Genomic DNA, 25,450 nt, shown 5'->3' with positions numbered 1-25,450 from the left:
ATCAAGGCTTTTTTTTACCGTTTGCTTTCAAGGCTTACACATTATTTTCAGCTGCAGCACGGAGTCTGATCCCATCCTCGGATAGCTTTTTTTTCCTGAGGGTTATCGTTTTACAATTTTAAAAGTATCTATTGCTTCAAATCTTCGGCCTCATTGCAATTTTTATGTGAGCAGAGGTTTGATACCCAATGGTCACTGGCGCAAACTTTAAATACTTGTAAAACGCTCAGGTTTTAAACAAGATTTTCTTTTATTTTTAGCATTTGCACAACCAATTTACTTTTTTTTAAATCAAAAAAAGAAACTACTGTATTTTGTAAGTCGTCGGTTTATCTTGCAAGTTGCAATGTGTGTTTTTTTTTAAATAAGCATCTTTCTAGTTTGGTCTTGAACCTTGTGTTTTTTTTTGTTTCAGCTTTCTCTGTTGTTTCTGTTCCTATGAATGCAGTGGGTTCTGTTGCAGCGATGAACAGCTATCTTTGGTCTCTGCTGGTGGGGGCTTCGTTGCTCCTGTCCGGCTGCAAGGCAGCCCCGCAGCCCGCACTATCCCGGGGCACAGCCCAGCCCGTGTGTCGGCAACGCTGCGACGTGTCCTTGTGCCCCAGCCCCAGCTGCCTGCATGGTTATGCGAAGGACCGCTGCCGCTGCTGCCTGGTGTGTGCCGCCGCCGAGGGCCAAGCCTGCGGGAGAGCCCACGATGTAGATTGCGGCGATGGGATGCAGTGCAAGCCCCTCTTTGGCAAGCGTGCGGCCAAGGGACCCGGCGTGTGCCGCTGCAAACTCAACTACAAAGTGTGCGGCGACGACGGCAAAACCTACGACAACGTGTGCAAGCTCAAGTCATCCAGCCGGAGAGCCCTGCAGCTGAGGCTGCAAGCGGTAGTACAAGTTCACAAAGGTGCATGTGAACCAGGTGAGCACTTGCTTTCATATTCCGCCGCCGATAACATATTGTTATAGACACAGAATGCTGGAGTAACTCAGCGGGTCAGGCAGCATCTCTGGAGAGAAGGAATGGATGACATTTCGTGTCGAGACCCTTCTTCAGACCCGAAACGACCCATTCCTTCTCTCCAGAGATGCGGTCTGACCCAATGAGTTACTCCAGTGTTTTGTATCTACGGTTTAAACCAACATCTGCAGTTCCTTCTTAAACATATTGTTAAACATCCATACCTATTCCTAGCAATGTTAAAGTATTGATAGATATCATTGTATCGACATTGCAATAATGCATCGCACCACTACATCTTACAATATTAAGATAATTACACATCAAAAGCAAACTCGTGCCACAGTCGGAATAAAGCATGGGCATAATATACTTTTTCAAAACGTGAGGTCTCTGTCAACTAGTTCTAAAATATGTGAAGAAGGGTGGTGCAGCTGGTGGAGCTGCTGCCATACAGCACCAGAGATGTAGGTTTGAACCTTGGATGCTGCTTGTGAGGAGTTTGCATGTTTTCTATCTGACTGTGGGGTTTCCCGGGTGCTCCCCATGCTAAAGACGTGCGGGTTTGTAGGCTGATTGGCCTCTGTAAATTAGCCCTATAGTGTAGGGCTTGTTTGCGAAAGTGGATCAAGAACTAGTGTGAATGGTTGGCGTGTACTCTGTGGGTTGAAGGGCTGTATCTCTAAACTAAAATAAAGCTACCACTGTATAATTAGGGAGTATTATAAAAGAAAAAGAATTACCTGCAAATATTTACTCTTGTTTAATTTGAAAATAACTTCCTGAGTGTCAGTTCTTTGGATATATTTTAATGCATCAATTTACATTGAATATTATTGTTCATTACTGCGCATGAGATTTGCTACCAGTTTGTGTTAATATGTGTTAAATACGGTGCCCTCCTTAATGTTTGGGACAAAGACCCATCATTTATTTATTTGCCTCTGTACTCCACAATTTGAGATTTGTAATAGAAAAAAAACACATGTGGTTAAAGTGCACATTGTCAGATTTTAATAAAGGCCATTCTTATACATTTTGGTTTCACCATGTAGAAATTGCAGCAGTGTTTATACATAGTCCCCCCCCCATTTCAGGGCACCATAATGTTTGGGACACAGGGCTTCACAGGCGTTTGTAATTGCTCAGTTGTGTAATGATTGCCTCCTTAATGCAGGTATAAGAGCTCTCTGCACCTAGTCTTTCCTCCAGTCTTTCCATCACCTTTGGAAACTTTTATCAACATGAGGACCAAAGTTATGCCAATGAAAGTAAAATAAGCCATTATAAGACTAAGAAACAAGAATAAAACTGTTAGAGACATCAGCCAAACCTCAGGCTTACCAAAATCAACGGTTTGAACATCATTAAGAAGAGAGCACTGGTGAGCTTATTAATCGCAAAGGGACTGGCAGGCCAAGGAAGACCTCCACAGCTGATGACAGAAGGATTCTCTCTATAATAAAGAAAAATCCCCAAACACCTGTCCGACAGATCAGAAACACTCTTCAGGAGTCAGGGTGTGGATTTGTCAATGACCACTGTCCGCTGAAGACTTCATGAACTGAAATACATAGGCTACACTGCAAGATGCAAACCACTGGTTAGCCGCAAAAATAGGATGGCCAGGTTACAGTTTGCCACGAAGTACTTAAAAGAGCAACCACAGTTCTGGTTAAAAGGTCTTGTGGTCAGATGAGACGTAGGTTAAATTAGAGTGATTGCAAGAGCGACCTTATTTGCGAGTTTAGGAGAGTTTGCGCTCGCCACACTGCTGCAATTTCTACATGGTGAAACCAAAATGTATATGAATGACCTTTATTAAAATCTGACAATGTGCACTTTAACCACGTGCTTTTTTTCTATTACAAATCTCAAATTGTGGAATACAGAGGCAAATGAATAATTTATGGGTCTTTGTCCCAAACATTATGGAGGGCACTGTACATATTATTGCATAAAAGGAGGGTTTTGGCCCGAAATGTTGCCTATTTCCTTCGCTCCATAGATGCTGTTGCACCCGCTGAGTTTCTCCAGCACTTTTGTCTACATTGCATAAATGGAAACTTAAGGAACTGCAAATGCTGGTTTACAAAAAGGACAAAGTGCTGGAGTAACTCAGCGCATCAAGGAACAGCTCTGGAGGACATGGTAAGGTGATAACTTGGATCGGGACCCTTCTTTGTCCCTACCCAAAATATCAGCTTTCCAGGTCCTCCAAAGATGCTCCCTGACCCGCTGAGTTACTCCAGCACTTTGTGTTTTTTTCCTTGCATATATAAATATGTTCGCATGTATACAATCCTACTAATTATAGATTTGGCTGGTTTAGTGATTTGGCTAGTATTATTTGGCTTTGATAAATTATAAACTAAATTATCCAATTCCTTTCGTACTCTCCAAAATGCTCACTTAGTCTTCATATAGTCTCATATCCACCTGCACTGGAGAGTAACCAGATACAAACCTGAACTACAATACACGTTATATAAAAGAAGATAGACACAAAAAGCTGGAGTAGCTCAACAGGACAGGCAGCGTCTCTGGAGAGAAAGAATGGGTGACGTTTCAGGTCGAGACCTTTCTTCTGATCCAAAACGACCCTTTCTTTCTCTCCAGCGATGCTGCCTGACCCGCTGAGTTACTCCAGCTTTCTGCGTCTATCTTCGGTTTAAACCAGCATCTGCAGTTCATTCTTGCACGTTATATACCTTTGACCTTGTGGAAATCTCACATGTGATCCAGCATACTTTATGCTAATATTTGAAGCAAAGTAAGTTTGACAAAAAGAAAACTTAAAAGATAATATTATTTGGAATATTCACTCAACCATTAAAAGTAACTGGGCGAAACTCAAGGACATGAATTCAATATTTCCAACAATACATAGCTCTGCCCACATATTACATGAATGACATTTACCTAGAATTAACTATTAGAAAGTTTATTGTTCAATCTTGTGTGTATGATTAGATGTCCTTTTATTTTCCAGTTAAATTTCGGAACCAGATATTTAGGAAGCAGTTTAAGATTCATTGACATGGCTTCTCAGAAAAAAAATATATAAATGTATTTCAGATACCCACTGCTCTATTGGAAGATATTTTAATTTTTCAACATTCTTTAAAGTTACCAATGTACTCGCATCCTTTAATTGTGCATGTGCTCTTTTGGCAAATTATTTTCATTGGTGGATTATATGGTACACATCCACACTACAGTGTGGTGCTTTCTTAGAATATTGTCCATATTATGATTTTTCCATCAGGTGAAGATTAACAAAATCTATTGTTTCTTTTACATTTTGTATATATTTTTAGTTTTTCTTCTCACAAATTCTGAAGAATAAAATTTATTCGGCATCTCAAAATTGTTGTAAGCTGATCTGCTTTAACTGGACTAGAATTGTTTTTTTAATGTACAAACAGTAACTTTCCACTTAAATGGATATCGCTGATTTTATAAGATAGGAGTACTATGAATTTCATAAATAATATCCAACATTTCTTCTGTGTAGTATAGATCATTCGCATCCAAACAGTCCAAGATATAAATTCAATTTTATAGCGGATGTGGTGGAAAAGATTGCACCTGCAGTTGTTCACATTGAACTAGTTTTAAGGTAAGTCTGAAACCAAGTGCTTTCAAAATTACATATGTAAAGTTCAGCACACTGACACTTTCTTCCTTGCGACACAAGACAGGCTTGGATGGCTTATGTTTGGTTTCCATTTCTAGGTGCCCTGCAAAGATAGTCCCTGGATAAATGTTTAGCATAGAGGACTATTCAAAAGCCCAATTAGGCAATTAAGTTATAACAAGTCGGTTGATGCATGATGTGGACTTGAATTCAATAGATTGGTGGGCGGCGCGACTCGCGTCGCAGCGGCCTCTGCAGTCCGTCTGTCTTTTTTTTTTGTCTCGTTTGAATGTAGTTTTTATTTATTTTTTAAACTGGGTATGTGTGTGTGTGGGGGGCGGGGGGTGGGGAAACTTTTAAAATCTTTCCCCTGCACGGAGAACCCGACCTTTTCTCTGTCGGGTCTCCGTTGTTGTTGGGGCCGAGCACCGTGGAGCGGTCTCCAACCGGAACAACCTGGGGCTCCAGTTGCGGAGCTGCAGACTTACCCACCATCATGGAGCTGGCCGAGTTCAGAGCGGGAGGAGCTGTGGTGGCGCGTGGCTGTGACCCGACCCAGGAGATTCTGAGGCTCCAGCCACCGGCCCGGTGGACGGTGACACCGGGAGCCCGCGGGTCCCTGCTGGGAGACCGCTTTTCGGGGCTTCCGCAACGGCGACTTCTCCCGCCCGAGTTGCGGGGTTGAGGATGACCTGGAGCGGGGCCTTACATCGCCCGGCGTGGCTTTATAATTGCCGCGGGACTTACTTACCATCGCCCGCCGGGGGCTTTGACTCTGACATCGGGAGGAGAACGAGGAGTGCAAGGGAGAGATAAGACTTTGCCTTCCATCACAGTGAGGAGGAGATTCACTGTGATGGATGTTTGTGTAAATTGTGTTGTGTCTTGGTTCTTCTTCTTGTATGTATGACTGCAGAAACCATATTTCGTTTGAACCTCTGGGTTCAAATGACAACAAATAAATTGTATTGTATTGTATGGTAAATTCACATGCCCATCCAAGCCCTGCTAGTACTTATTCCACATGTCGCAAAATATTTTAATTTAGTGAGCTTTAGTCGTTAAGTCATCAACTATCTTGAAATTGAAACATGCATGTTCAGGCACATTAGAGAGTAATTTCATGGTTGTCCATTTTAAAGTTTCGTTCCAAGATCTATCAATGTGAAATTGAGTCTCTTGTATTTCAGTGAACAGATCTTGTTCAGAGAAAAGCCTTTGCATTTTCACCATGGCTGGGCACATGAAATAATCCAGATCCGCCTATGTCCAGTTTGTGCAAGGGTTGTCTGGGGTGGGATGACAAAAGATAGGAAATGGGCGAGAAAGTCAAGATTAGAAGAAGTCGCTGGGTTGATAAGAAGGTTTAAAAGATCAGATCGTAAACATCCTTTCTAAGAATAAGAATATTAAAATACTCCTTGCTCAATCACTATATTCCTTGACTCCTTAGTCCCAAAAATATATCAATTTCAGCATATTATATATATATATATATATATATATATATATATATATATATATATATATATATATATATATATATATATATACACACACACACACACATATATATACACATATATACACACACATATATATATCCACATATATATACGCACACACATATATATATATATATATATATATATATACCTGAAAATCCCTGGTGAAAATCCCTGGTAAAATATGCAAAATTCCAAATATTTTTTGTTGTTGTTGACATTCAATAACTCATTGCACAATTGCAATTTAATGAAATTGTAAAATTTGTAGAAATGTGATACTTATCAATTGTTATGCTTTTTTTTAGCATTTTCCAAATGTTTAGTATGTGAAGATATTGGCAAAGATACAGTTTTAGTAAAGTTAAAGTATTGGCAACAAAATGTTCATTGTATGCTGTAAAGATGTAAAAATAAGTTGTCATAGCCTTGTTTCAATTTTCTTCATTTGTACAGGCATCCACTGCTGAGACGAAACATCCCATTGTCAAGTGGTTCTGGTTTTATAATATCAGAACGTGGGTTAATTGTGACCAATGCCCATGTGGTAGTACCCACTAATAATGTTATGTCAGGTCAACAAATGATAAACGTGCACGGACACAATGGAAAAATCTACGAGGCAACAATAAAAGATATTGATACAAAGGCTGATATAGCAACAATAAAAATCAATTCTAAGGTGAATAAATCATCTTTTTGTTAGAAATTATGTTTCTTTTAGTTTGATACATTTACTTATTCAAGGCACAGAATATCAGTCATTACCAGGTTAGATGTTTACCTGGTCGGATGCACAATAATGCTTCGTTCATTAAGTTTTCTTCACCTCTGATATCAAGAGTGAACTTTGTCTTTCTCTTTTGCATTTATGAAAATGTGTTTCGATGTTATTTTCCTTGTGTCTTTTAAATGAGGTTCCAAATTCCCTCCTGGGCATTGAATTGAAATCAAACAGGGGGGGGGTGAGAGAGAGAAAAAGTTGGAGTAACTCAGCGCGACAGGCAGCATCTCTGGAGAGAAGGAATGGGTGATGTTTCAGGTCGAGACAAGGGGTCTTGACCCCAAACATCACCCATTCTTTCTCTCCAGAGATGCTGCCTGTCCCGCTGAGTTACTCCAGCTTTTTGTCTATCTTTCTTATATATTTGATTAAGATAAGTAGTCTTTCAACTGATGTGACCTTTTTTGGTACACTTAGCACTTTAATTTTGAAAATTGAGCTAGATTTTGGAATGGTGATTTTTAGAAGTAAGTAGCAGATTGCAAGATGAAATCAGTCCTTATTTTATAATCAAACTACATCAATAAGAATTGATTTTGAGCCTTAATTGTATTTGGACAAAATGCAGCTAAGGTTATGGACAGATGGATGGATGAATAGTTAGTGTTGGAATTTCCACATCAATCTCACAAATGGAGTAGGCTTCTAAATTGTTCACAATCAGGCTCAAGAAAACAACACATTTCCTCATCACTGTATTCTTGTGGCCACCAAGCTGTATATTCGGCATTGCTAGATAGTTAAGTCCACGTGAATTTGTGAATATGATTCAAGATATTAGAGGGAATGTCTGGGGGGGGGGATTGTTGTTTAACTAAGAGACGCTACATAGTCAATGATGACATTCTGATGTGAATTTCCCGTTATAATGTAAAGAAAAACTATTATAATTTGGAAAGTTCCTACGTTTAAAAAAAATAATCAAATTTAATGTTCATATCTACCATCAGGAAATGAGATGTTACTTGACAGAATAACATAATAGTGATGTTATAAAATATATGATCCTTTGCAGAGAAAGCAACATGTGCTACCGCTAGGTCGGTCAGTTGAACTCCGACCAGGAGAATTTGTAGTTGCAATTGGAAGTCCTTTTGCTTTGCAAAATACAGTAACAACAGGGATTGTCAGCTCTGCTCAGAGGGATGGAAGGGAACTAGGTCTAAAGGACTCTGACATGGACTACATACAAACAGATGCCATAATCAATGTAAGTATAAATGAACCACTGAAAATTTTGATAGCTGGAGAGTTTGAGGGGTGAGGGAGCTTTACCAACTGTGAAAGCAAGTGTGGAAGGTTGGGCTACCTGTTAAGATTAGGCCTCCTCGTCAATGGGACCTGGCTTCCACATAGAAGATTATGCCTGGAGAACAGCATTAAATAAGAGTAAACTTTGAGGCCAGACATCTGGAAGGCCTGTGCAGCTAGAGGTCAACAGGCCTGTGTTTTTGGTGCTTTAGGTGGCTGTTAACTTGAAATCCAACGTGCTTATTTTGAATGCACTATATGGAGTGTGATTTACTTTATAAACATTGGATCTTTGCAGCAGATGCTACTGCCAATTAATTAAGATGCATAGAAACATAGAAAATAGGTGCAGGAATAGGTCATTCGGCCCTTTGAGCCAACACCACTATTCAATGTGACTATGGCTGATCGTTCAGAATCAGTATCCCCTTCCTGCTTTCTCTCCATATCCCTTGATTCTGTTAGCCCTAAGAGCTATATCCAACTCTCTCTTGAAAACATCCAGTGAATTGGCCTCCATGGAATGGAAGAGCAGTTTTGTGTTTAAATATTATTTTTATTCAGTGCAAGATAAAATAAGATCTTAATGTGCTGGATATCAACTGATAAGGCCTGTTCTGTTATTTAGCCAAGAACTATTTGGGGTAATTGGCACAAATGTTAATGGCAGAAAGGGCAAAATTGCAGTTAAACCTGATGCCTATTCAATGGAGAAACAAGGAACTGCATATGCTGGTTTACAAAAAAAAAGCAAGGTGCTGGAATAACTCACCAGGTCAGGCAGCATCTCTGGAGAACATGGATAGGTAACGTTTTAGGCTGGGACCCTTCTTCAGGATGATTAAGGGGCCTGACCTGAAACATCCATGCTCTTCAGAGATGCTGCTTGTCCCATTGAGTTACTCCAGTACTTTGTGCTTATTTAATGCAACACTATTAGGATTTGCAAATACAAAATGCAACCCATTATTAAGATTTGAAAATACACACAGGGAGGCTGCTAGAGAACATGAAGTCACTGCCTATTGAAAATAATAATAAGAGGAAAATGGGAGACTGATTTCCGTTTTAATAAAATCTCATATGTTGGACTATAATAATAGTTAAAATAATGGCAGTTAATAGTAATTTTGGACATGAAGCTGCATAGTCCAATGCTGTTGAATATTGTATTTCTGTAATGTGATAAATTATGTCTTCTTTTCCACTTATTGCACATATCTGAAGTACGGGAACTCTGGAGGCCCATTGGTGAATTTGGTAAGTCAAATTATGTTTCATTCCATTTCGCTTCTCTCTGTTGAAAGTCAGTGCGCCTTATTGACTGCATTCCTAGCGTTTTTGTCATTTTTCCAGTCATCTAACAGTCTTTAACATCTTGAGATTGTTAAATTATTCTGCTTAAAAAGGACATGATATTATCTGTTACAAAAATAAGTTTATGTAAAACTTCAAAATGCAATTCCTTCTCCAAATCTAACCAGGAAATAATAATGATCATAATACACCCAGATGTTTTGACATTTAATTACAATTCTCATCTACAGGATGGGGAAGTTATAGGAATAAATACATTGAAGGTGACAGCAGGAATATCATTTGCAATTCCATCAGATCGCATTGCAAAATTTCTTACTGATTTTCTGCATAAAAGAACCAAAGGTAAGAATTAAGCTAATTCATTTTCAAGGGTGTTCATAAGTTGTAGGAGCAGAATTAAGCCACTCGGCCCATCAAGCTTACTCCGCCATTCAATCATGGCTGATCTATCTTTCCCTCTCAACTCTATTCTGTTGCCTTCTCCCCATAACTCCTGACACCCACATAAATCAAGAATCATATAAATCTGCACCTTGAAAATATCCATTGACTTGGCCTCCACAACCTTCTGTGGCAATTAATTCCACAGACTCACCACTCTCTGACTAAATACATTCATCCTTATCTCCTTTTTAAAGGAACGTCTTTTTATTCTGAGGCTATGGCCTCTGGTCCTGGACTCTCCCACTAGAAACATCCTCTCCTCATCCACTCTATCCAGGTTATCCAGGCTTTTTACTATTCGGTAAGCTTCAGTGAGGTGCCCCCTCATCCTTCTAAACTCCAGAGAGTATACATCCAATGCCATCAAACGCTCATCATATAATAAGCCAATCATCCCTGGGATCGTTCTTGTAAACTTCCTCTGGACCCCCTCCAACACCAGCACATCCTTCCTCAGTTATGGGGCCCAAATCTGCTCATAATGCTCTGAATGCAGTCTGACCAGTGCCTTATAAAGCCTCAGCATTACGTCCCTGCTTTTTTATATTCTAGTCCTCTGAAAATAAGTTGCATTGGGAATTGCATTAGCCTTTGTTCCCACTGATTCAACTTGCAAGTTAACTTTTTGGGAATCCTGCACCAGCACTCCTAAGTCTCTTTTCACCTCAGATTTCTGAATTCCCTCCCCATTTAGAAAATAGTCTCTGCCTTTATTCATACTACCAAATTGCATGACTCCACCCTTTGCTTCCCCCTATTTCACTTCTCAGCCCACTCTCCCAACCTGTCCAAGTCCTTCTGCAGAGCCCCTGCTTTGTCCACACTACCTGCCCCTCCTCCTATCTTCGTATCATCTGCAAACTTGGCCACAAAGCCTTCAATTCCCTCATCCAAATCATACATGTAAATGCCACAGTTTAAAAACATTATCTTGAGTATTATAAGTATAAGAAATGAATAGTAGCTTTCAGTGTGCACGATAAAGTATGAGCTCAAAGTTGAGATCAACACTAAAAACTGATGAAGGCATGGGTAATTTGCAGTTCTTTCTTTTTGTGGATGCCTATCACAAATGCAAAAAGAATAAAATCGGAACAATTCATTTTATAAATATAAAATCTATTATGAATGTTATATTTTGGCAGATGACCCAACCATGTCAATGTCTCAATTCTCATGCTTTCTGTCACGTAGCAACACTAAGATCCTGAAAAACAGAGATTATTTTTGTAGAACCAGTGAATGTTTTGATGACGTAATTGTGCTTTTGAAGATGCGAGCACCAGCTGCTTTGTGGAATAGTATTATTTCTATGTATTAATCCTCGCCAAAAATTAGAAGTATAAAGCTGATCTTATTGGCGTTTGGCTTCAGAAAAATCTCTATTCAGTTTAGTCTTTGCAAACCCATCACATGGTCGGTCCTTTACATTCTCTAGAAAGATGGTTAAAAGAACAAAGATTCCCACTGGGAAAATTCTTTAAGGTGGTAGTAATACATTCAACATATCTGGGGCCTATTAGAAAACAAAATGTCAGTAATCATTTGCTCTACTAGGTCATTGAGCAGATTCAGGAGGCATTGGGGTGAAGATGAATGACTCATTTTAGGAAATATCCCGAATAAGTAGAAAACAACCTGATGATTATCCTTTTATTAAAATTCACTGTAATTGTACTTTCTCCTTGTGCTTATAATTGAGAAGTCACAGGTGTGAAGAAGCGGTTCATTGGTGTGAGGATGCTGACCTTAACTCCTGCGTAAGTTTGCTTCATTGCTGCAGTTACTCACCTTTCTCAATCGGCTCAATACTGCAATTCCTTGCTTTGATCTGCAAATCATTTTTTCATTGTAATGAATATTGCACTGCACTCGCTCATGGGTACTGAAAACCCTCATGGTGCATTATGTTGATTGAGGAAATTTTGTTGAATGAAATGTTTTCCAGTAATGCTTAAGGTCAAAAGGTCGTAAGTGATAGGAGTATAATTAGGCCATTCAGCCCATCATGCCTACTCGACCTGTCAATCATGGCTGATCTATCTCTCCTTCCTTCTCCCCATAACCTCTGAAACTTGTATTAATCAAAAATCTATCTATCTCTGCCTTAAAAAAATATCCACTGACTTGGCCTCCACATCCTTCTGTGGCAAAGAATTCCACAGATTCACCACCCTCTGACTAAATAAATTTTTCCTCATCTTTCTAAAAGAACACCCTTTATTTCTGCTATGACCTTTAGTCCTAGACTCTCCCACTAGTGGAAACATCCTCTCCACATCCATTCTGAAAAGTCAAGAGATGTGGAGAGGATGTTTCCACTAGTGGGAGAGTCTAGGACTAGAGGTCATAGCAGAAATAATGGGGGTTCTTTTAGGAAGTTGAGGAGAAATGTATGCAAATTCTGCAGTCATCAGCAGTTGATGAGCTTTGTCTTTGGCAAACTCAGGAAGTAACAGTACTTAGAGGTTAGAATGGTATTCAGTGTCCTATCTACATTATCAGAACCTAACATATATTCGGGGTTCTGTGTGTTTCCCTGGCTATCTAGATTGTGGTCAGTTCATAAATTGGAATGGATGTACAACCAGGGTTGACAAAATGCTGGAGTAACTCAGCGGGACAGGCGTCATCTCTGGAGGAAAGGAATGGGTGAAATTTACCGGTCGAGATCTTTTTTCAGTCTTGACCCGAATCGTCACCCATTCCTTCTCGTCCAGCTGAGTTGCTCCAGCATTTTGTGTCTATGTTCGGAGTAAACCAACATCTGCAGTTCCTTCCTATACAACCAGCAGGTTGTTGACAGACACAAGAAACTGCCAATGCTGGAAACCTGAGCAAAAAAAGAAAGTGCTGGAAAAGTCTGCGAATCAGGCAACATGTGCAGTGGGAATGGATAAGCGATGTTTTAGGTTGGAACCCTTCTTCAGACTGATGCAGTAGGGGTGAGAAAATTGGAAAACCGGGCAGGACAAATGGTGGCACATGATAGGCGCATATTTGTCAGGAGGTAATTGGTTGATGGGTAGGCAAAGGCTGGCTGGTAGAAAAGGAGACTAAAGATAATGAAACACGAGGAGAAGTGAAATGTGAAGCCAAGGAGTGGGATGGAAGGGGATAGGAGGAGGGGAATGTGGGATAAAAGGGAAATATGGGACCTGGAGATCGGGGGTGCATGGAGGAAGGGAAAGGAGAAAGGTTGGTTGGGGGGGAGATAATAGGTGTGCATTATAGGGGGTGAGGGGTGGGGGTAAGAGGGATATTAATTAGAATTAGATAATTTAACGTTCATATCATTGGGTTGCAGGCTACACAAACAGAATATGTGGTGCTGTTGTTGGCAGTTCTGTTTATCTGCCATGTATTAGGTCCAACGTTACGATAATATTTAGGAGGAAATGATAGGGTTAAGAAATGAGAGTTGACGATACTAATGACATGCTGACTTTGATCTGAAGACTATTGCTGCCTCTATTTGGATTAAGTACTGTTCCATGTTGAATGTGCGACCCACACAGCATGGAAACGGGGCTTGCTGTGCTGGCTATCAAATATGCCAAACCCATTTTTCAGCCTTGCCCTTTCAAGTGCTAAGGGGAAAATGTCCGCACTATCTACTCTATTATTACCTTCGTAACTTTGTATTCCTGAATCGGGTAGATCCCACAGCTTCTATGGCTCCAAGGAAAACAAACAGCCTATTCAGTCTCTCCTCTTAATTGAAACGGCTTTCTGTCTTCTTGCACCCTCTCCTGTGGACATCCTTCCCATAGTATTGGAATTGCACTCAGTTTGTATCTTATATAATTGTGCCACAATCTCCTTGCTCTTTTATTCTATACCCCTATTTAAAAAGGCAAGTGTCCCATGTGGCATTCTTCACCACTGTGTCTAATGCTGCTGGTGCCTTCAGGAAATATGCACCAAAGTCCTTTAGTTCCTCAATACTTCCTATGTTTTACTATTCATGGTGTTTATTCCAGTCTTATTAGCGCTCTTTAAATGTAACATCGCCCATTTTTCAGAATTAAACCCGATCTTCTATTTCTCTGCCCTTCCTATTAACTTGTTAATACATTTCTGTTGCTGGAGACAACGTTCTTCTCCACCATCACCACCACCAGTTCATGTCATCAGCAAACTTTTAATTTAGTTTAGAGATACAGCGCAGAAACAGGCCCATCACGTCCGCACCGACCAGTGATCCCCGCACATGAACACCATCCCGCACACTAGGGACCATTATACCAAACCATTTAAACGGCAAACCTGTACTACTTTGGATTGTGGGAGGTAGCTGGAACACCTGGAGAAAACCCACGCATGTCACAGGGAGAAGGTACAAATTCCATGCAGACAAGCACCCGTCGTCAGGACCGAACCCGGGTCTCTGGCAGTGTAAGGCAGCGACTCTGCAGGTGTGGCACCGTGCTAATGTGCTAATCATTTCTCCTACATTCACATCTAGATTGTTAATGAATACGACAAACAGCAGGAGTGGAAGCCTGATCTCTGCAGTACACTGCTGGTCACAGATTTTCAATCCCTAAAACAACCTCTGATCATTACTCTCTGCTTCCTATTACCTAGCCAATTTGAGATGGGATTTGCGGAAATGCCTTGGTTCCTAGGGACTCTGACCTTGTGGACCTGGCTCTAATGTAGGACCTTGTCAAAAGCCTTACTGAAATCCAAGTAGACAACATCGACCACACAACCCTCATTGACACACTTTGTCAACTCTGAAATATTCAATCTTAGTGGCAGTAAATGGTAATTTGGCAGAGACATTCGTTGTTCAGTAAACTATTAATATTTATTTTTAAATACAAATCAGTCTTGTTAAAGACCTCTCAGTGAAACTCAGACACTTGTTTGCTGAGTTATAATCCCTGGAAACAAATCTGCTTCAGTGGTTTAGACAACACTGAGAGCGGCGTCTGTCTAATGTTGGATCTGGGTAAATGATGATTCATTAATGATATAATTGAAAATCTTACATCCACAGGAATTTTCATGTCTATAAATTTTACTTTCTGCACTCGTAGTTTGCAATGTTCTTGCTTTGCTTTTGCTGCCATAAATTTTTTTTGCTAACTTTATAATGAATACTGCTATGTAAACATGTCACTCTGTAGATACAGTGGTCAGGATGTCAAAGCCAATTTATCATTTCACAGACATGGTAACCACTTCGCATAGTTCCATTTCCATTCATAAAGATGACTGTTTCCATTTTCACTTTGAGTTCTCTATCTTCAACCTTTTAAACTGTTCCACTGAAGTCCAATTTCATCTTTTAACTGGGAGCTAGCCAGTGGCGTAGTGTGGGGGGGGGGGGGGGTTGCCCCGGGCGCTATATTTTTAGTGAACATTTTTAGTAAAAAAATTGTTGGATGAAAAAAAATAAAAAAGGCAAAACATTTTGTTCTAAAGGCACGCTGCACCTCTTTGGCAAATGTCTTAAGTCTTTGTCTCATCCCTTCTTATTCTCCCTCTGCGCCGAGGCCGCTGCAGCTGCTGCAGTCCCAGCCGCCGCTGTCTCCACTGGGCCCGCGGTCGGGTCGAGTGGTCGCTGCCGCCGGAACGTGCCCCATCTCCGAGTTCTGGTCGCCGCTGTCACAGCTCCGAGGCCAGGTCGCCACTGCCGCTGTGCCCACTCCGAGGCCAGGCCGCCGCTGTCACTGTCCCCGCTCCGAGGCCAGGTCGCCATTGCCGCCGCCCCGGTTCCGAGGCCAGGCCGCCGCTACCGCTGCCGCTGTCACAGCCGCTGCCGCCGCCGTCCCAGCTCTGATGCCGGGCGGCCGCTGCCGCTGTCAAAGCCACCACTGCCGCTGCCCAGCTCCGAGTTCTGGTCGCTGCTGCCGCTGCCCCAGCTCCGAGGCCGCCAGCTCCGCCATTAGGCCTCGGCGCAGGCGGAGACAGGGGATACGACAAAAGAAGTCGCATCCCTCGAAGGAAGAGACCAAAAACGTGTTTTCCCCCCCCCCCCCCAATACACAACATAATAAACCAAAAATCAACTAAACAGGACAAAAGAACAACACAAAAAAATAATTAAAAAACAGACAGACTGCAGGCGAGCCGCCGCCACCATCTTTTTGTTAAGTTGAGAAAATAAATACAAAACTTGGATTTATAACAGCTCATGGGTCATGGATAGCCGCTAATGAGGAGGCGCAATATTTTAAACTGCCCCGGGCGCTCACAACCAACCCTACGCCACTGGAGCTAGCAGTGTTATAGAGATGCTGTGGATAGATTAATGGGTTCAAGAGGGAACTGCAGATGCTGAAAATCGAAGGTACACAAAAAAGCTGGAGAAATTCAGCGGGTGCAGCAGCATCTATGGAGCAAAGGAAGTAGGCAACGTTTTGGGCCGAAACGTTGCCTATTTCCTTCGCTCCATAGATGCTGCTGCACCCGCTGAGTTTCTCCAGCTTTTTTGTGTACCTTCGATTAATGGGCTTGTCCCACTTAGGCAATTTTTCTCGACGACTGCCGGCGACTGTCATGGTCGTAGCAGGTCGCTGAAAAAACGGCGACTGGATCCCCCTACGACAATGTCTACAACAACCTGCATCAAGCTACGTTAAGCAACTGACAACCGGCGACCCATTAGGACGTCCACCTACGACCATACCTAAGATAACCTGCGTCCACCCACGACAAGGTGAGACAATTCAGTCGCCGGTACCTGTTGCTGGCTCACGTAGGTAGTCGCTGAATTAATCGAAGTCAGCACTGACGACAACCTACGTCATCCTGGCGATAACCTACGACAGCACCTACGTCAGGAGAAGACAAGCTAAATTCATTGGCGTCAAGCCCATAGTCGCCAAAAGGTTTTGAACATTTTTGAACCAGCGGTGACCAGAAAAATGCTACGACTCTTTGGGCGACTTGAGGAGACTTCTCACAACCATACAGGCGACACCCCGTGACCATGTGGTGACAGCCTAGTCGCCTAAAAAATCGCCTAAGTGGGACAGGGGCATAATGGATTTGTAATCTAAAAATCTGGAGTAATGATGCATAGATTCAAATTCAAATCCCACCCTTTTCCTTGTGGTACTGTTACTGATCTGGAAAAAGGCTGGTAATCTTAGTAAGGATGCCTACAAAATTATCAATTGTCATTATAAAGCCCATCAGGTTCACAGATGTCATCGGGAGAGAAATGTGGGCATTTCCTTGTCAGTCTGGATTTTATGGGGTCCAGAACCAATATTCAATGTACAGACTGTTTCGGAAGGAACTGCAGATGCTGGTATACACCGAAGATAGACAGAAGATGGTGGAGTAACTCAGTGGGACAGGCAGAATCTCTGGGGAGAAGGAATGAATGACGTTCTGAAGTTTAAGGAAAGAACTAGGAGTTTTAGAGGCGATGCCAGGAAAATATTTTTTTACCCAGACGTGTGAACCAGCTGATGGGATGATGGAGGCAGGTACTCTCACTACAGTTAAGAAATATTTAGATCATATTAGATTGAAATGCCATGGTGATGATGGCTGTTGTGTTGGTCTAAATAGATACTGATGGCTTGAATAGTCAGGGTGAGCCAAATAGTCTGTTTCTGTTCTTCATGATGCTATAGGCAGGCACATTGGAGGCAAGCTGGTTGAGTAAACTGTAGCACAGGTACTGTGGGGAAGAAGATTTTGCTCGGGGCATTTGGGGATTGGTAGGTGGAAGTGAAGGAATATGAGCTGCTAGCGCTATTATGTTTATATAATGCTTTGGGATTTTTCTCACTCTTGCTTGCCGTTTCAGTGCTACCTCTTTGCCCAGCTGTTTTCTGTTATTGGGCGGGTGGGGGGTTGTTAGTGTTTCACGCCACAAATGGAAATTGGGGGGGAAAAGTGCCCAATTTCCTTTTTTAAGGCCTCTCCCAAACCCGATTGCACTTTATTTTGGGTTGGTCTGTTGATGAACCTTTATCGACCTCCCTGCCCAAGCACATTGATTGCTTCTTTCTTGCTTTGCTAAGACAAGCAGTGTTGCAGGACATTGAGTGGAGGGTACACAAAAATGCTGGAGAAACTCAGCGGGTGCAGCAGCATCTATGGAGCGAAGGAAATAGGCAACGTTTCAGGCCGAAACGTTGCCTATTTCCTTCGCTCCATAGTTGCTGCTGCACCCGTTGAGTTTCTCCAGCATTTTTGTGTACCTTCTTTTTTCCAGCATCTGCAGTTCCTTCTTAAACATTGAGTGGAGGGTATCCTACTTCATTCATCTCATAGTGAGATTATCTATTAATTACATTAAGGGGTGCCAATACACTAAAAGTAATAATTGGTAAACTTTGCACATTCATGTTCATTAGGTCAATGTGATCCATTGGCACTAATTTTGTGCATTCTGAGGACTTGCTCCTCATACCATCACCCGGTGGGGTATCGCCTCAGCGCAGAGGGAGAAGAGGAGGGAAGAGACAGTTACTCTAAGCCTTTTGCCTCCATCACAGTGAGGAGGTGCTTGGTGAACTCACTGTGGTGGATGTTAATTTGTGTTTATTGTGTGTTGTTATTATTACATGTATGGCTGCAGGCAACAACATTTCCTTCAGACCAAAATGTCTGAATTACAAATAAAGGATCAAAGGATTCAATTCAATTCAATACATTTAAATTTAAATTGAAAAGTAAAGATTTTTTTTGTTCTCCACCTATTTTAGTCTTGTCTGATTACATTTTTCTCCAGCCTAATAAAAGAATTGAAGAAAAAGAACTCTGATTTTCCTGATATCACCACTGGCATCTATGTACATGAAGTGATTTTAAACTCTCCTGCATACAGGTAAGGACTGTCCTTTTCAATACAATGTAACAAAACCTGCAGTAAGGAATAGTAAAATAAATGAATAGCATAGTATTTGTAAGCATCTCGACAGAATATTGCAGCTCTTTTTATATTCTATTGCTGGGAATATTCATGAAAATGCTTGTAAATTTCTGGAAAATTATGCTTTATTGGTATATGAACAAGTAGCGATTTCCTCCAACTAAATGTGAAAAGATCACAGCTCTGTCTTTGGTTCCATCTCCATTCCCAAGCCACCGAACACATCCCCTTTGTTGAGATTCTGTCTGAAATTGAGCTTGACTGATTCGGGCCTCATGTCCTTGATCACTAATTTTGCCTTTTTCATTCCCTTGCCTTTGGCTTAGGCTTACCTTACATCTGAAATGCTTTTGCTAGCTCTCGACTTGACTTCCAATGTACTGCTAGTGAGCCTCCTCGATGTCACCTTTCATAAATCTGGTCTTCCACAATTCCTAACAAATACACCGATGCACTTCCTTGATGACTGTGTCAGTGTGAAGGGATCAGGTCAGGTTGCTGGTTTAATATGGATGCCAAAGAACTTGCAGTTGTCCACCATCCCTGCAACAGCTCCATTGATAAGGACGAGGTTGTGTTCACCCCCTTGCTTTCTTGGTTACTGTCCTGATACCATGACACTAGTTTCTTGACCCCATTACTGCACCTTATGTCATCATGGTTTGAGATCCAGCTGATGCCAGTGGTATCATCGGCAAACTTAACGACTAAGGCGTAGCACTTGGTCACACAGTCATGAGTGGGCAGAGCAACACAGTGGTGCAGCAGAAAGTTGCAGTGCTGGAAACACAGGTCCGATCCTGACTGTGTAGAGTTTGTATGTTCTTCCCGTGACCACGTGGGATTTCTCCAAGATCTTCGGTTTACTCCCATACTCCAAAGACGTACAGGTTTATCGGTAAATTGGCTTGGTAAATGTAAAAATTGTCCCTAGTGCGTGTAGGATAGCGTTAATATGCTGGGATCGCTGGTCAGCACGGAGGGCCAAATGGCCTGTTTCTCTAAAGTAAACTAAAGCAAGGGACTGAGCACACATCCTTAAGGAGCACTCTAGATGCGGGAAGAGGAAATGTTATGAACAATTCTAACCAACTGAAGTCTGCCAGTCAAGAAATCCAGAACCCAGTTGCAGATGGAGGTCTCGGGCCAAGGTCTAGGAGTTTAGAGATCAGGTTATTTGCTACTATGGCATTGAAGGCATCCAGGCATAGGTATTCTTATTATGAAATAAGACTGAATGTAGTGTAAGAGAGATGGCGTCTTCCATAGACTATTTTTCCTGGAGACATCTAGGATGTCCAGATTGTCTGGAGGACAGACAGAAATGGGGGCCATGAATGGTGTTTCAGGACTTCATTATGGTCAATGTTGGAGCTACAGGGCAATAGTAATTGAGACAGGTAATATTATATTTTATGAGAACTGGAGTAATGAATGTGTCCTTGACAAAAATGGTGACCAAAGACATTTCTGCTGTGCTTTTAAAATGTTGTTGTGAAAGTAGGGGGGCATTGAAAGTGAGTATTCATTTTTGAAGATTACAGGAGCCCTTTTACCTAACAATGAATAGAGTGGGGATGCGATTGATATTCAAATTCCTCCTGTGAAGATTGGCAGGGTATCATAAAAGTAGACTTCAGTGTGCAGGCCACATCCAAAGCCTGGCTGGTGTGGGAGGGACTATCAACCTGCAAATTTGGAGATGCCAGTACTAATTGGTGTTTGGATTGAGATGAGGACTGCGATAACTGGCAGGTGTAAGTGAATGCAATGTATTCATTATCAGGGAGCCAGGATCTTGGATCCTCATTAGGGGATGGGGAAGGCTGCACCTTTCTGGAGGCCCATGTGATACACTTCTTCTCTTGGCACATAAGGAATATGGGGTAGGCCATTTAATAATAAGGGGTAGACCATTTAGAATGGAGATGCAGAAGAAAACTTTTTCACCCAGAGAGTTGTGAATCTGTGGAGTTCTCTGCCTCTGAAGGCAGTGGAGACCAATTCTCTGGATGCTTTCAAGAGAGAGTTAGATGGAGTTCTTAAAGGTAGCGGAGTCGGGGGATATGGTGAGAAGGCAGGGAGTGGGTACTGAATGTGGATGATCAGCCATGATCACAGTGAATGACGGTGCTGGCTCAAAGGGCCGAATGGCCTACTCCTCCACCTATAGTCTATTGAACAACCACTGAAGAGATCTTCATTACTTGCATTGGCCAATATGACCTTTCTACCTTGAGAACCACAGGCATACAGAATGAAAACGGGTGTTTTGGGCCAACTTGTCCATACCAACCAAAATGCTCATCTCAGCTATTTTCTGTGTTTGTTTCAAATCCTCTTCAGCCGACCCTATCCATGTATCTGTCGGACTGTCTTGTAAATGTTGTTATTGTACTACATCTGGCAGCTGTTCCATATACCCACCATTCTGTGTGTGAAATAATTGCCCCTCAGGTTCCTATTAATTCTTTCCCCTTTCCCCTTTCACCTTAAACCAATGCCCTTTAGTTTTTGATACCCGCTACCCTGGGGGAGAAAAAAAAGACATTGCATTAACCCAATCTATCGATAGTCATGGTGTCGTACAGTAACAAACAGGCCCTCCAGTGGACCAAGTCCATGCTGACTATTGACCATCCATCTCTGCCAATCGCATTTAAATCCCCCACATCCCATCAACAACCCCCACTTACTCACAAATTAAAGGTCATTTACAATGGCCATCTAACCTGTCAACCTGGGGTGTGAAAGGAAACCTGAGCACACAGACCACAGCGAATCCACAGTTCGCAGAAAGTGTACAAGCTCCACACAGATAGCACCATAGGTCGGGATGTAAACCAACATTAGTGTCTCCTTGGATCATTCATGCTATCCCCCCCCCCCCCCCCCCCCCTTATTTTATACATCTCTATCAGATCACCTTTAAGTCCCTTGCGCTTTATATACATAAAATTTACTATATATGCCGTGTAAATTTTTATCCAAATCTTTGATATAGATAACAAACACCAATAGACCCAAGGCACAGCATTAGTAACAGGCCTCCAGTCCGATAAACAACTTCCTCTACCCTCTTCTTCCTCTCATGAAGCCGATTCTGTATCCAGTTGGCTAGCTCTCTCAGGTCCCACAGAATATAACTTTCCAGAGCAGCCTCGTATGCTGAACCTTATCAAGTGCACTGCTGAAGTCTATGTAGACTCTGTTTGGCCCTACCCTTCAATCAAATTTGTGAGATACAATCGCCCACATATCAACTATGCTGACTATCGCCAATCAGCTCCTGTCTTTCCAAAACAGGATATAACTTATCACCTTGAAATCTCTCCAGTAACTTTCCCACCACAGCTGTTAGGCATGTTAGTCTATAGTTCTCAGTTTTTCCTCAGCAATCCTTCTTAATTAGAGGCACATTAGCCACCCTCTAGTCTTCCGCCCCCCCACCCGTGTCAAATGATGATTCATATACATCTCAGCCAGGCCTATTGCAATATGTTCTCCAGCTGGATAAACCAGATTCGGAAACATGTGATGAACTGTATTTTTGTTTTCTTCATTTTATGGGGGTCGTGTGATGAACAAATATGTGCTTGCTAAATTTTAAGCAAGAAGAATCGGGTTTGGGCTGCTTGATCTTGATACTTTAACTATTGCAGCTCTTTCCTTCCCACATGTGTTGAGTTTTAAAATCAAGGGCATGCTCATACCCATAAAACTGCATCACAGACAACTGAAAGCAATGCCACTGCCCAGAGAGCAAACTCTAGCTGTGCTGTTGAATTTGTAACATCAAGAACGATAGCCAGGCAATGTGCCCGAGTCTGTGCAAAGGAAGTGGTGATTTTAGTAGCACAGATCTCAGTATCGACAGGGATTTAACATGTCTCTGGTGAATATAATCTATCACACATTAAGATCTCTTGTTCCACTTGAAGAAAATATTTCAGTAAGCTTACTGCCACTTTTAAAAACATTTTATTTTCTTACCACCAGGAGTGGAATCCAGAATGGAGATGTTATTGTTAAAGTAAATGGGATACCCTTGAAGACAACAAATGACTTGCAGGAAGCAGTGAAGAATGAATTTCCTCTGTTGCTTGAGGTTCGCAGGGGAAATGAAGACATACTTTTTAACATTGAGCCTGATTTAATTGGCTAAAACATCGCCAGCATAGTTAACCCTTTCCGGTCAGGAATGATCGCAATTTCTGTTTTCTTTGCTGAGGGCCAATAAAGCTGCTTGAACAGAGAGTAAAGTGTTTACTATGTAACCGGTCATCTGGAGAGAGGCATTCTTCCGGTTGCATCCCGCTGGAAAGGGTTTATAAAAGTACCTTAGATTGGAATTTTAGTACTTGCAAGTGATAAATGCTATTCTTCTCATTCTTTTCTTCAATTTACGTCAATGGTTTAGGAATTATTATTGGAGTGAAATTACTTAACAGTGCAGGACACGTCTATTTACCTGGTGCAGTAAAGGTTGCTCCTCTGTATTACACATTGCTGTATGGATAAATGCATTCATTCTCTTCCATATCTGCCTTGGAAATTAAGGAGCCCATTTTGGACTGCCCCTGCCAAGCAGAAACTAGATGGCAGGGGTGAAGATGCAGTTATTTAACTCCTTGGAAAACACCACCTTCCTGTTCAGTCCCAATCTCAACACATTTTTTTAACATAACATTAATAGCTTAAACCTAATGGGCTTTATTTGATTAATCGGTGGTCTTGTTTAAAAGACCAAGGAGAGAACTAGTGGCTGCTTTCCTATCCAGTAATCTGGCTGAGGGATGAATTGTGGACAGAATTTGCCAATCGGTAGGTTTCAGTGTTTTGTCTTGGGCTTCCTCGTGGACCAGAGGCCTCACAAAGAAGCCATTTAGATGCCAGAGTATATTAATCACCCGCCTTTGATTGTCTTCAGTACTCCCACAATTTATTGCCTCTTCAATATCTCTGCCCCCTCAATCATTTCCATCATTTCTCATTGACTGTCCCCAGTTGGTCCTGCAACCTGTACCTTTACTCGTTGATGAGAACCATCCATGCAGGTTTCTGGATGTGACCTCTTGTGCCAACTTTAACTCCTGTTCACACAGGTCATGGTTAGATGGGCTATCACATCACTGAGCAAGCAGGTACTTTGTCCATTTTGGGGCATGTGTGCATCATACCGGCCCTGCTTGTAGAACTGTGGTCTATGCCTTGATGCACCATTTGAAAGATGCTGTTGCATTTGTCTCATTTGCGCATTGTGGCATGGGGAAGTGGTGGAATCAAATTTGTTTTAAATATTAAAGTTCCATCATGTAAAAATTCTAGTTTATTAACTTTAGGTTGGTATAGTGGTAGAGTGACAGATTTTTCTTCCCCTATGATCACGCGGGTTTCCTCCCACATCTCAACGATGTGTAGGTTTATAGGTTAATTGGCATCTATAAATTACCCCTAATGTGTAGACAGTGGATGAAGAAGAAGAATAACACATAACTAGTGTGAATGGGTGATCGATGGTTGGCTTGGACATGGTAGGCCAATGCACCTGTCTCCATGCTGTATCATTCCATTCCATTCAATTCAATTGTTGTAAAGCACAAAACTGGTACAGGTTGCAAAGGGTTACATTCCTATTCCTCTGGCAAATCGTAGATTTAGAAGACATATTTTTAAATATACTTTAAATAATGACCATATAGTATTTTATATTGAAACTCAATTGAATTGTTAACTGTAACTGAGAGTTATTCTGTGCACAGAAAAAGAGCATCTACAGAAAATGTGATGTATTTGTAACCATTCATAAAGTAGCATGCTTTTGAGTAACAAATGGATACTGCAATGCATAGAGAAGATATACAGGTACTTCCTAATGTGATGCAGTAATCAGTTAAGACAGGTTTAAGTTGTCATTTTGGAGTTATTGTGAACAATTAAACTGCCACCACTTTATAAAAGCAACAACCAAAAATAATAAATCTGCAGTGATTGGAGAATGTGTCTTGTTTGTTAGTATTTATTTCAATGGGGTACTATAATGAAAACACATGTGTAACTGCCTTTTGCATCAAAAATCCCTATTTTCTCTTATTCTCTTGAACACTTGCAGTGAAGACTGGTGAGTCAGAAAGTAAGCTCTTTGTCAACAAAATATTAGCAGGATCAGCCACGAAAAGGAAGCTACAATCTTCAGCTTGGAAGAGAGTTAACCTGTCTCTAGGCAAAAGGCCTTAACAGATGATTATCTTATTTGAGGTCATATCAGATTGCCGTTCAAAAGCTCATTTACATTTGAGAACTAGCTATACCTCAGGCTAAGCTGGTACATTGCAGGTACGACACACATATAAATAACAAAATTGAACATTATACAGGAAAGCCTGTCCACAAATATCAAGAAGCAAAGGAATGATCCCCTTGATCTAAAAGCACTGGTAAAAATGAAGGGAAAACTTTGCATTAGCTGCTTTGCTCACCGATAATGACTTCTACCATCAAGTCTAAGAGCAACTTCCCCTCCAAGTAACACATTGTCCTGACTTGGAAATTTGCCATTCCCATATTGCCATCAGGGCAAATTCTTGGAAGTTCCTGGGTTACAGTGAGGATATGCCCATCAGTATATGTGGTTGTTCTAAATGATGAAATACATATGGTTACTCTTGTATAGGTAGGTTAAGTGCTCCATGTGCAGTTTATATTG

At 41.5% G+C, this 25,450-nt stretch overlaps 1 protein-coding gene across 2 annotated transcripts; it reads left to right on the top strand.

The window, feature by feature from the left end:
- The first annotated feature begins 341 nt into the window (after window positions 1-341).
- htra3a (HtrA serine peptidase 3a) lies at window positions 342-24,743 on the top strand. Of its 2 annotated transcripts, none has more exons than XM_055645294.1 (9): window positions 342-913; window positions 4,475-4,574; window positions 6,554-6,779; window positions 7,897-8,091; window positions 9,360-9,392; window positions 9,680-9,794; window positions 11,599-11,656; window positions 18,604-18,699; window positions 22,744-24,743. In XM_055645294.1, exons 1-9 carry the CDS (start codon window positions 439-441, stop codon window positions 22,907-22,909), a joined length of 1,464 nt encoding a protein of 487 aa, XP_055501269.1. In that variant the 5' UTR covers window positions 342-438; the 3' UTR covers window positions 22,910-24,743. The 2 variants fall into 2 exon arrangements, with proteins under 2 accessions (XP_055501269.1, XP_055501277.1); XM_055645302.1 differs by having other exon boundaries at window positions 348-913; window positions 11,602-11,656.
- Window positions 24,744-25,450: the final 707 nt, after the last annotated feature.

This window comes from Leucoraja erinacea, chromosome 1, assembly GCF_028641065.1.
Source record: "Leucoraja erinacea ecotype New England chromosome 1, Leri_hhj_1, whole genome shotgun sequence".
Lineage (NCBI taxonomy): Eukaryota > Metazoa > Chordata > Chondrichthyes > Rajiformes > Rajidae > Leucoraja > Leucoraja erinaceus.
The sequence above is the reverse complement of the archived record's forward strand: the minus strand, read 5'-3'. Positions and strand labels throughout refer to the sequence as shown.

Coding starts and splice junctions, on each gene's coding strand:
- htra3a (XM_055645294.1), top strand. CDS start 439: ATGAATGCAGTGGGTTCTGTTGCAGCGATGAACAGCTATCTTTGGTCT. Junction 914..4,474: donor CAAAGGTGCATGTGAACCAG/GTGAGCACTTGC, acceptor TGTGTAGTATAG/ATCATTCGCATCCAAACAGT. Junction 18,700..22,743: donor TTAAACTCTCCTGCATACAG/GTAAGGACTGTC, acceptor TCTTACCACCAG/GAGTGGAATCCAGAATGGAG.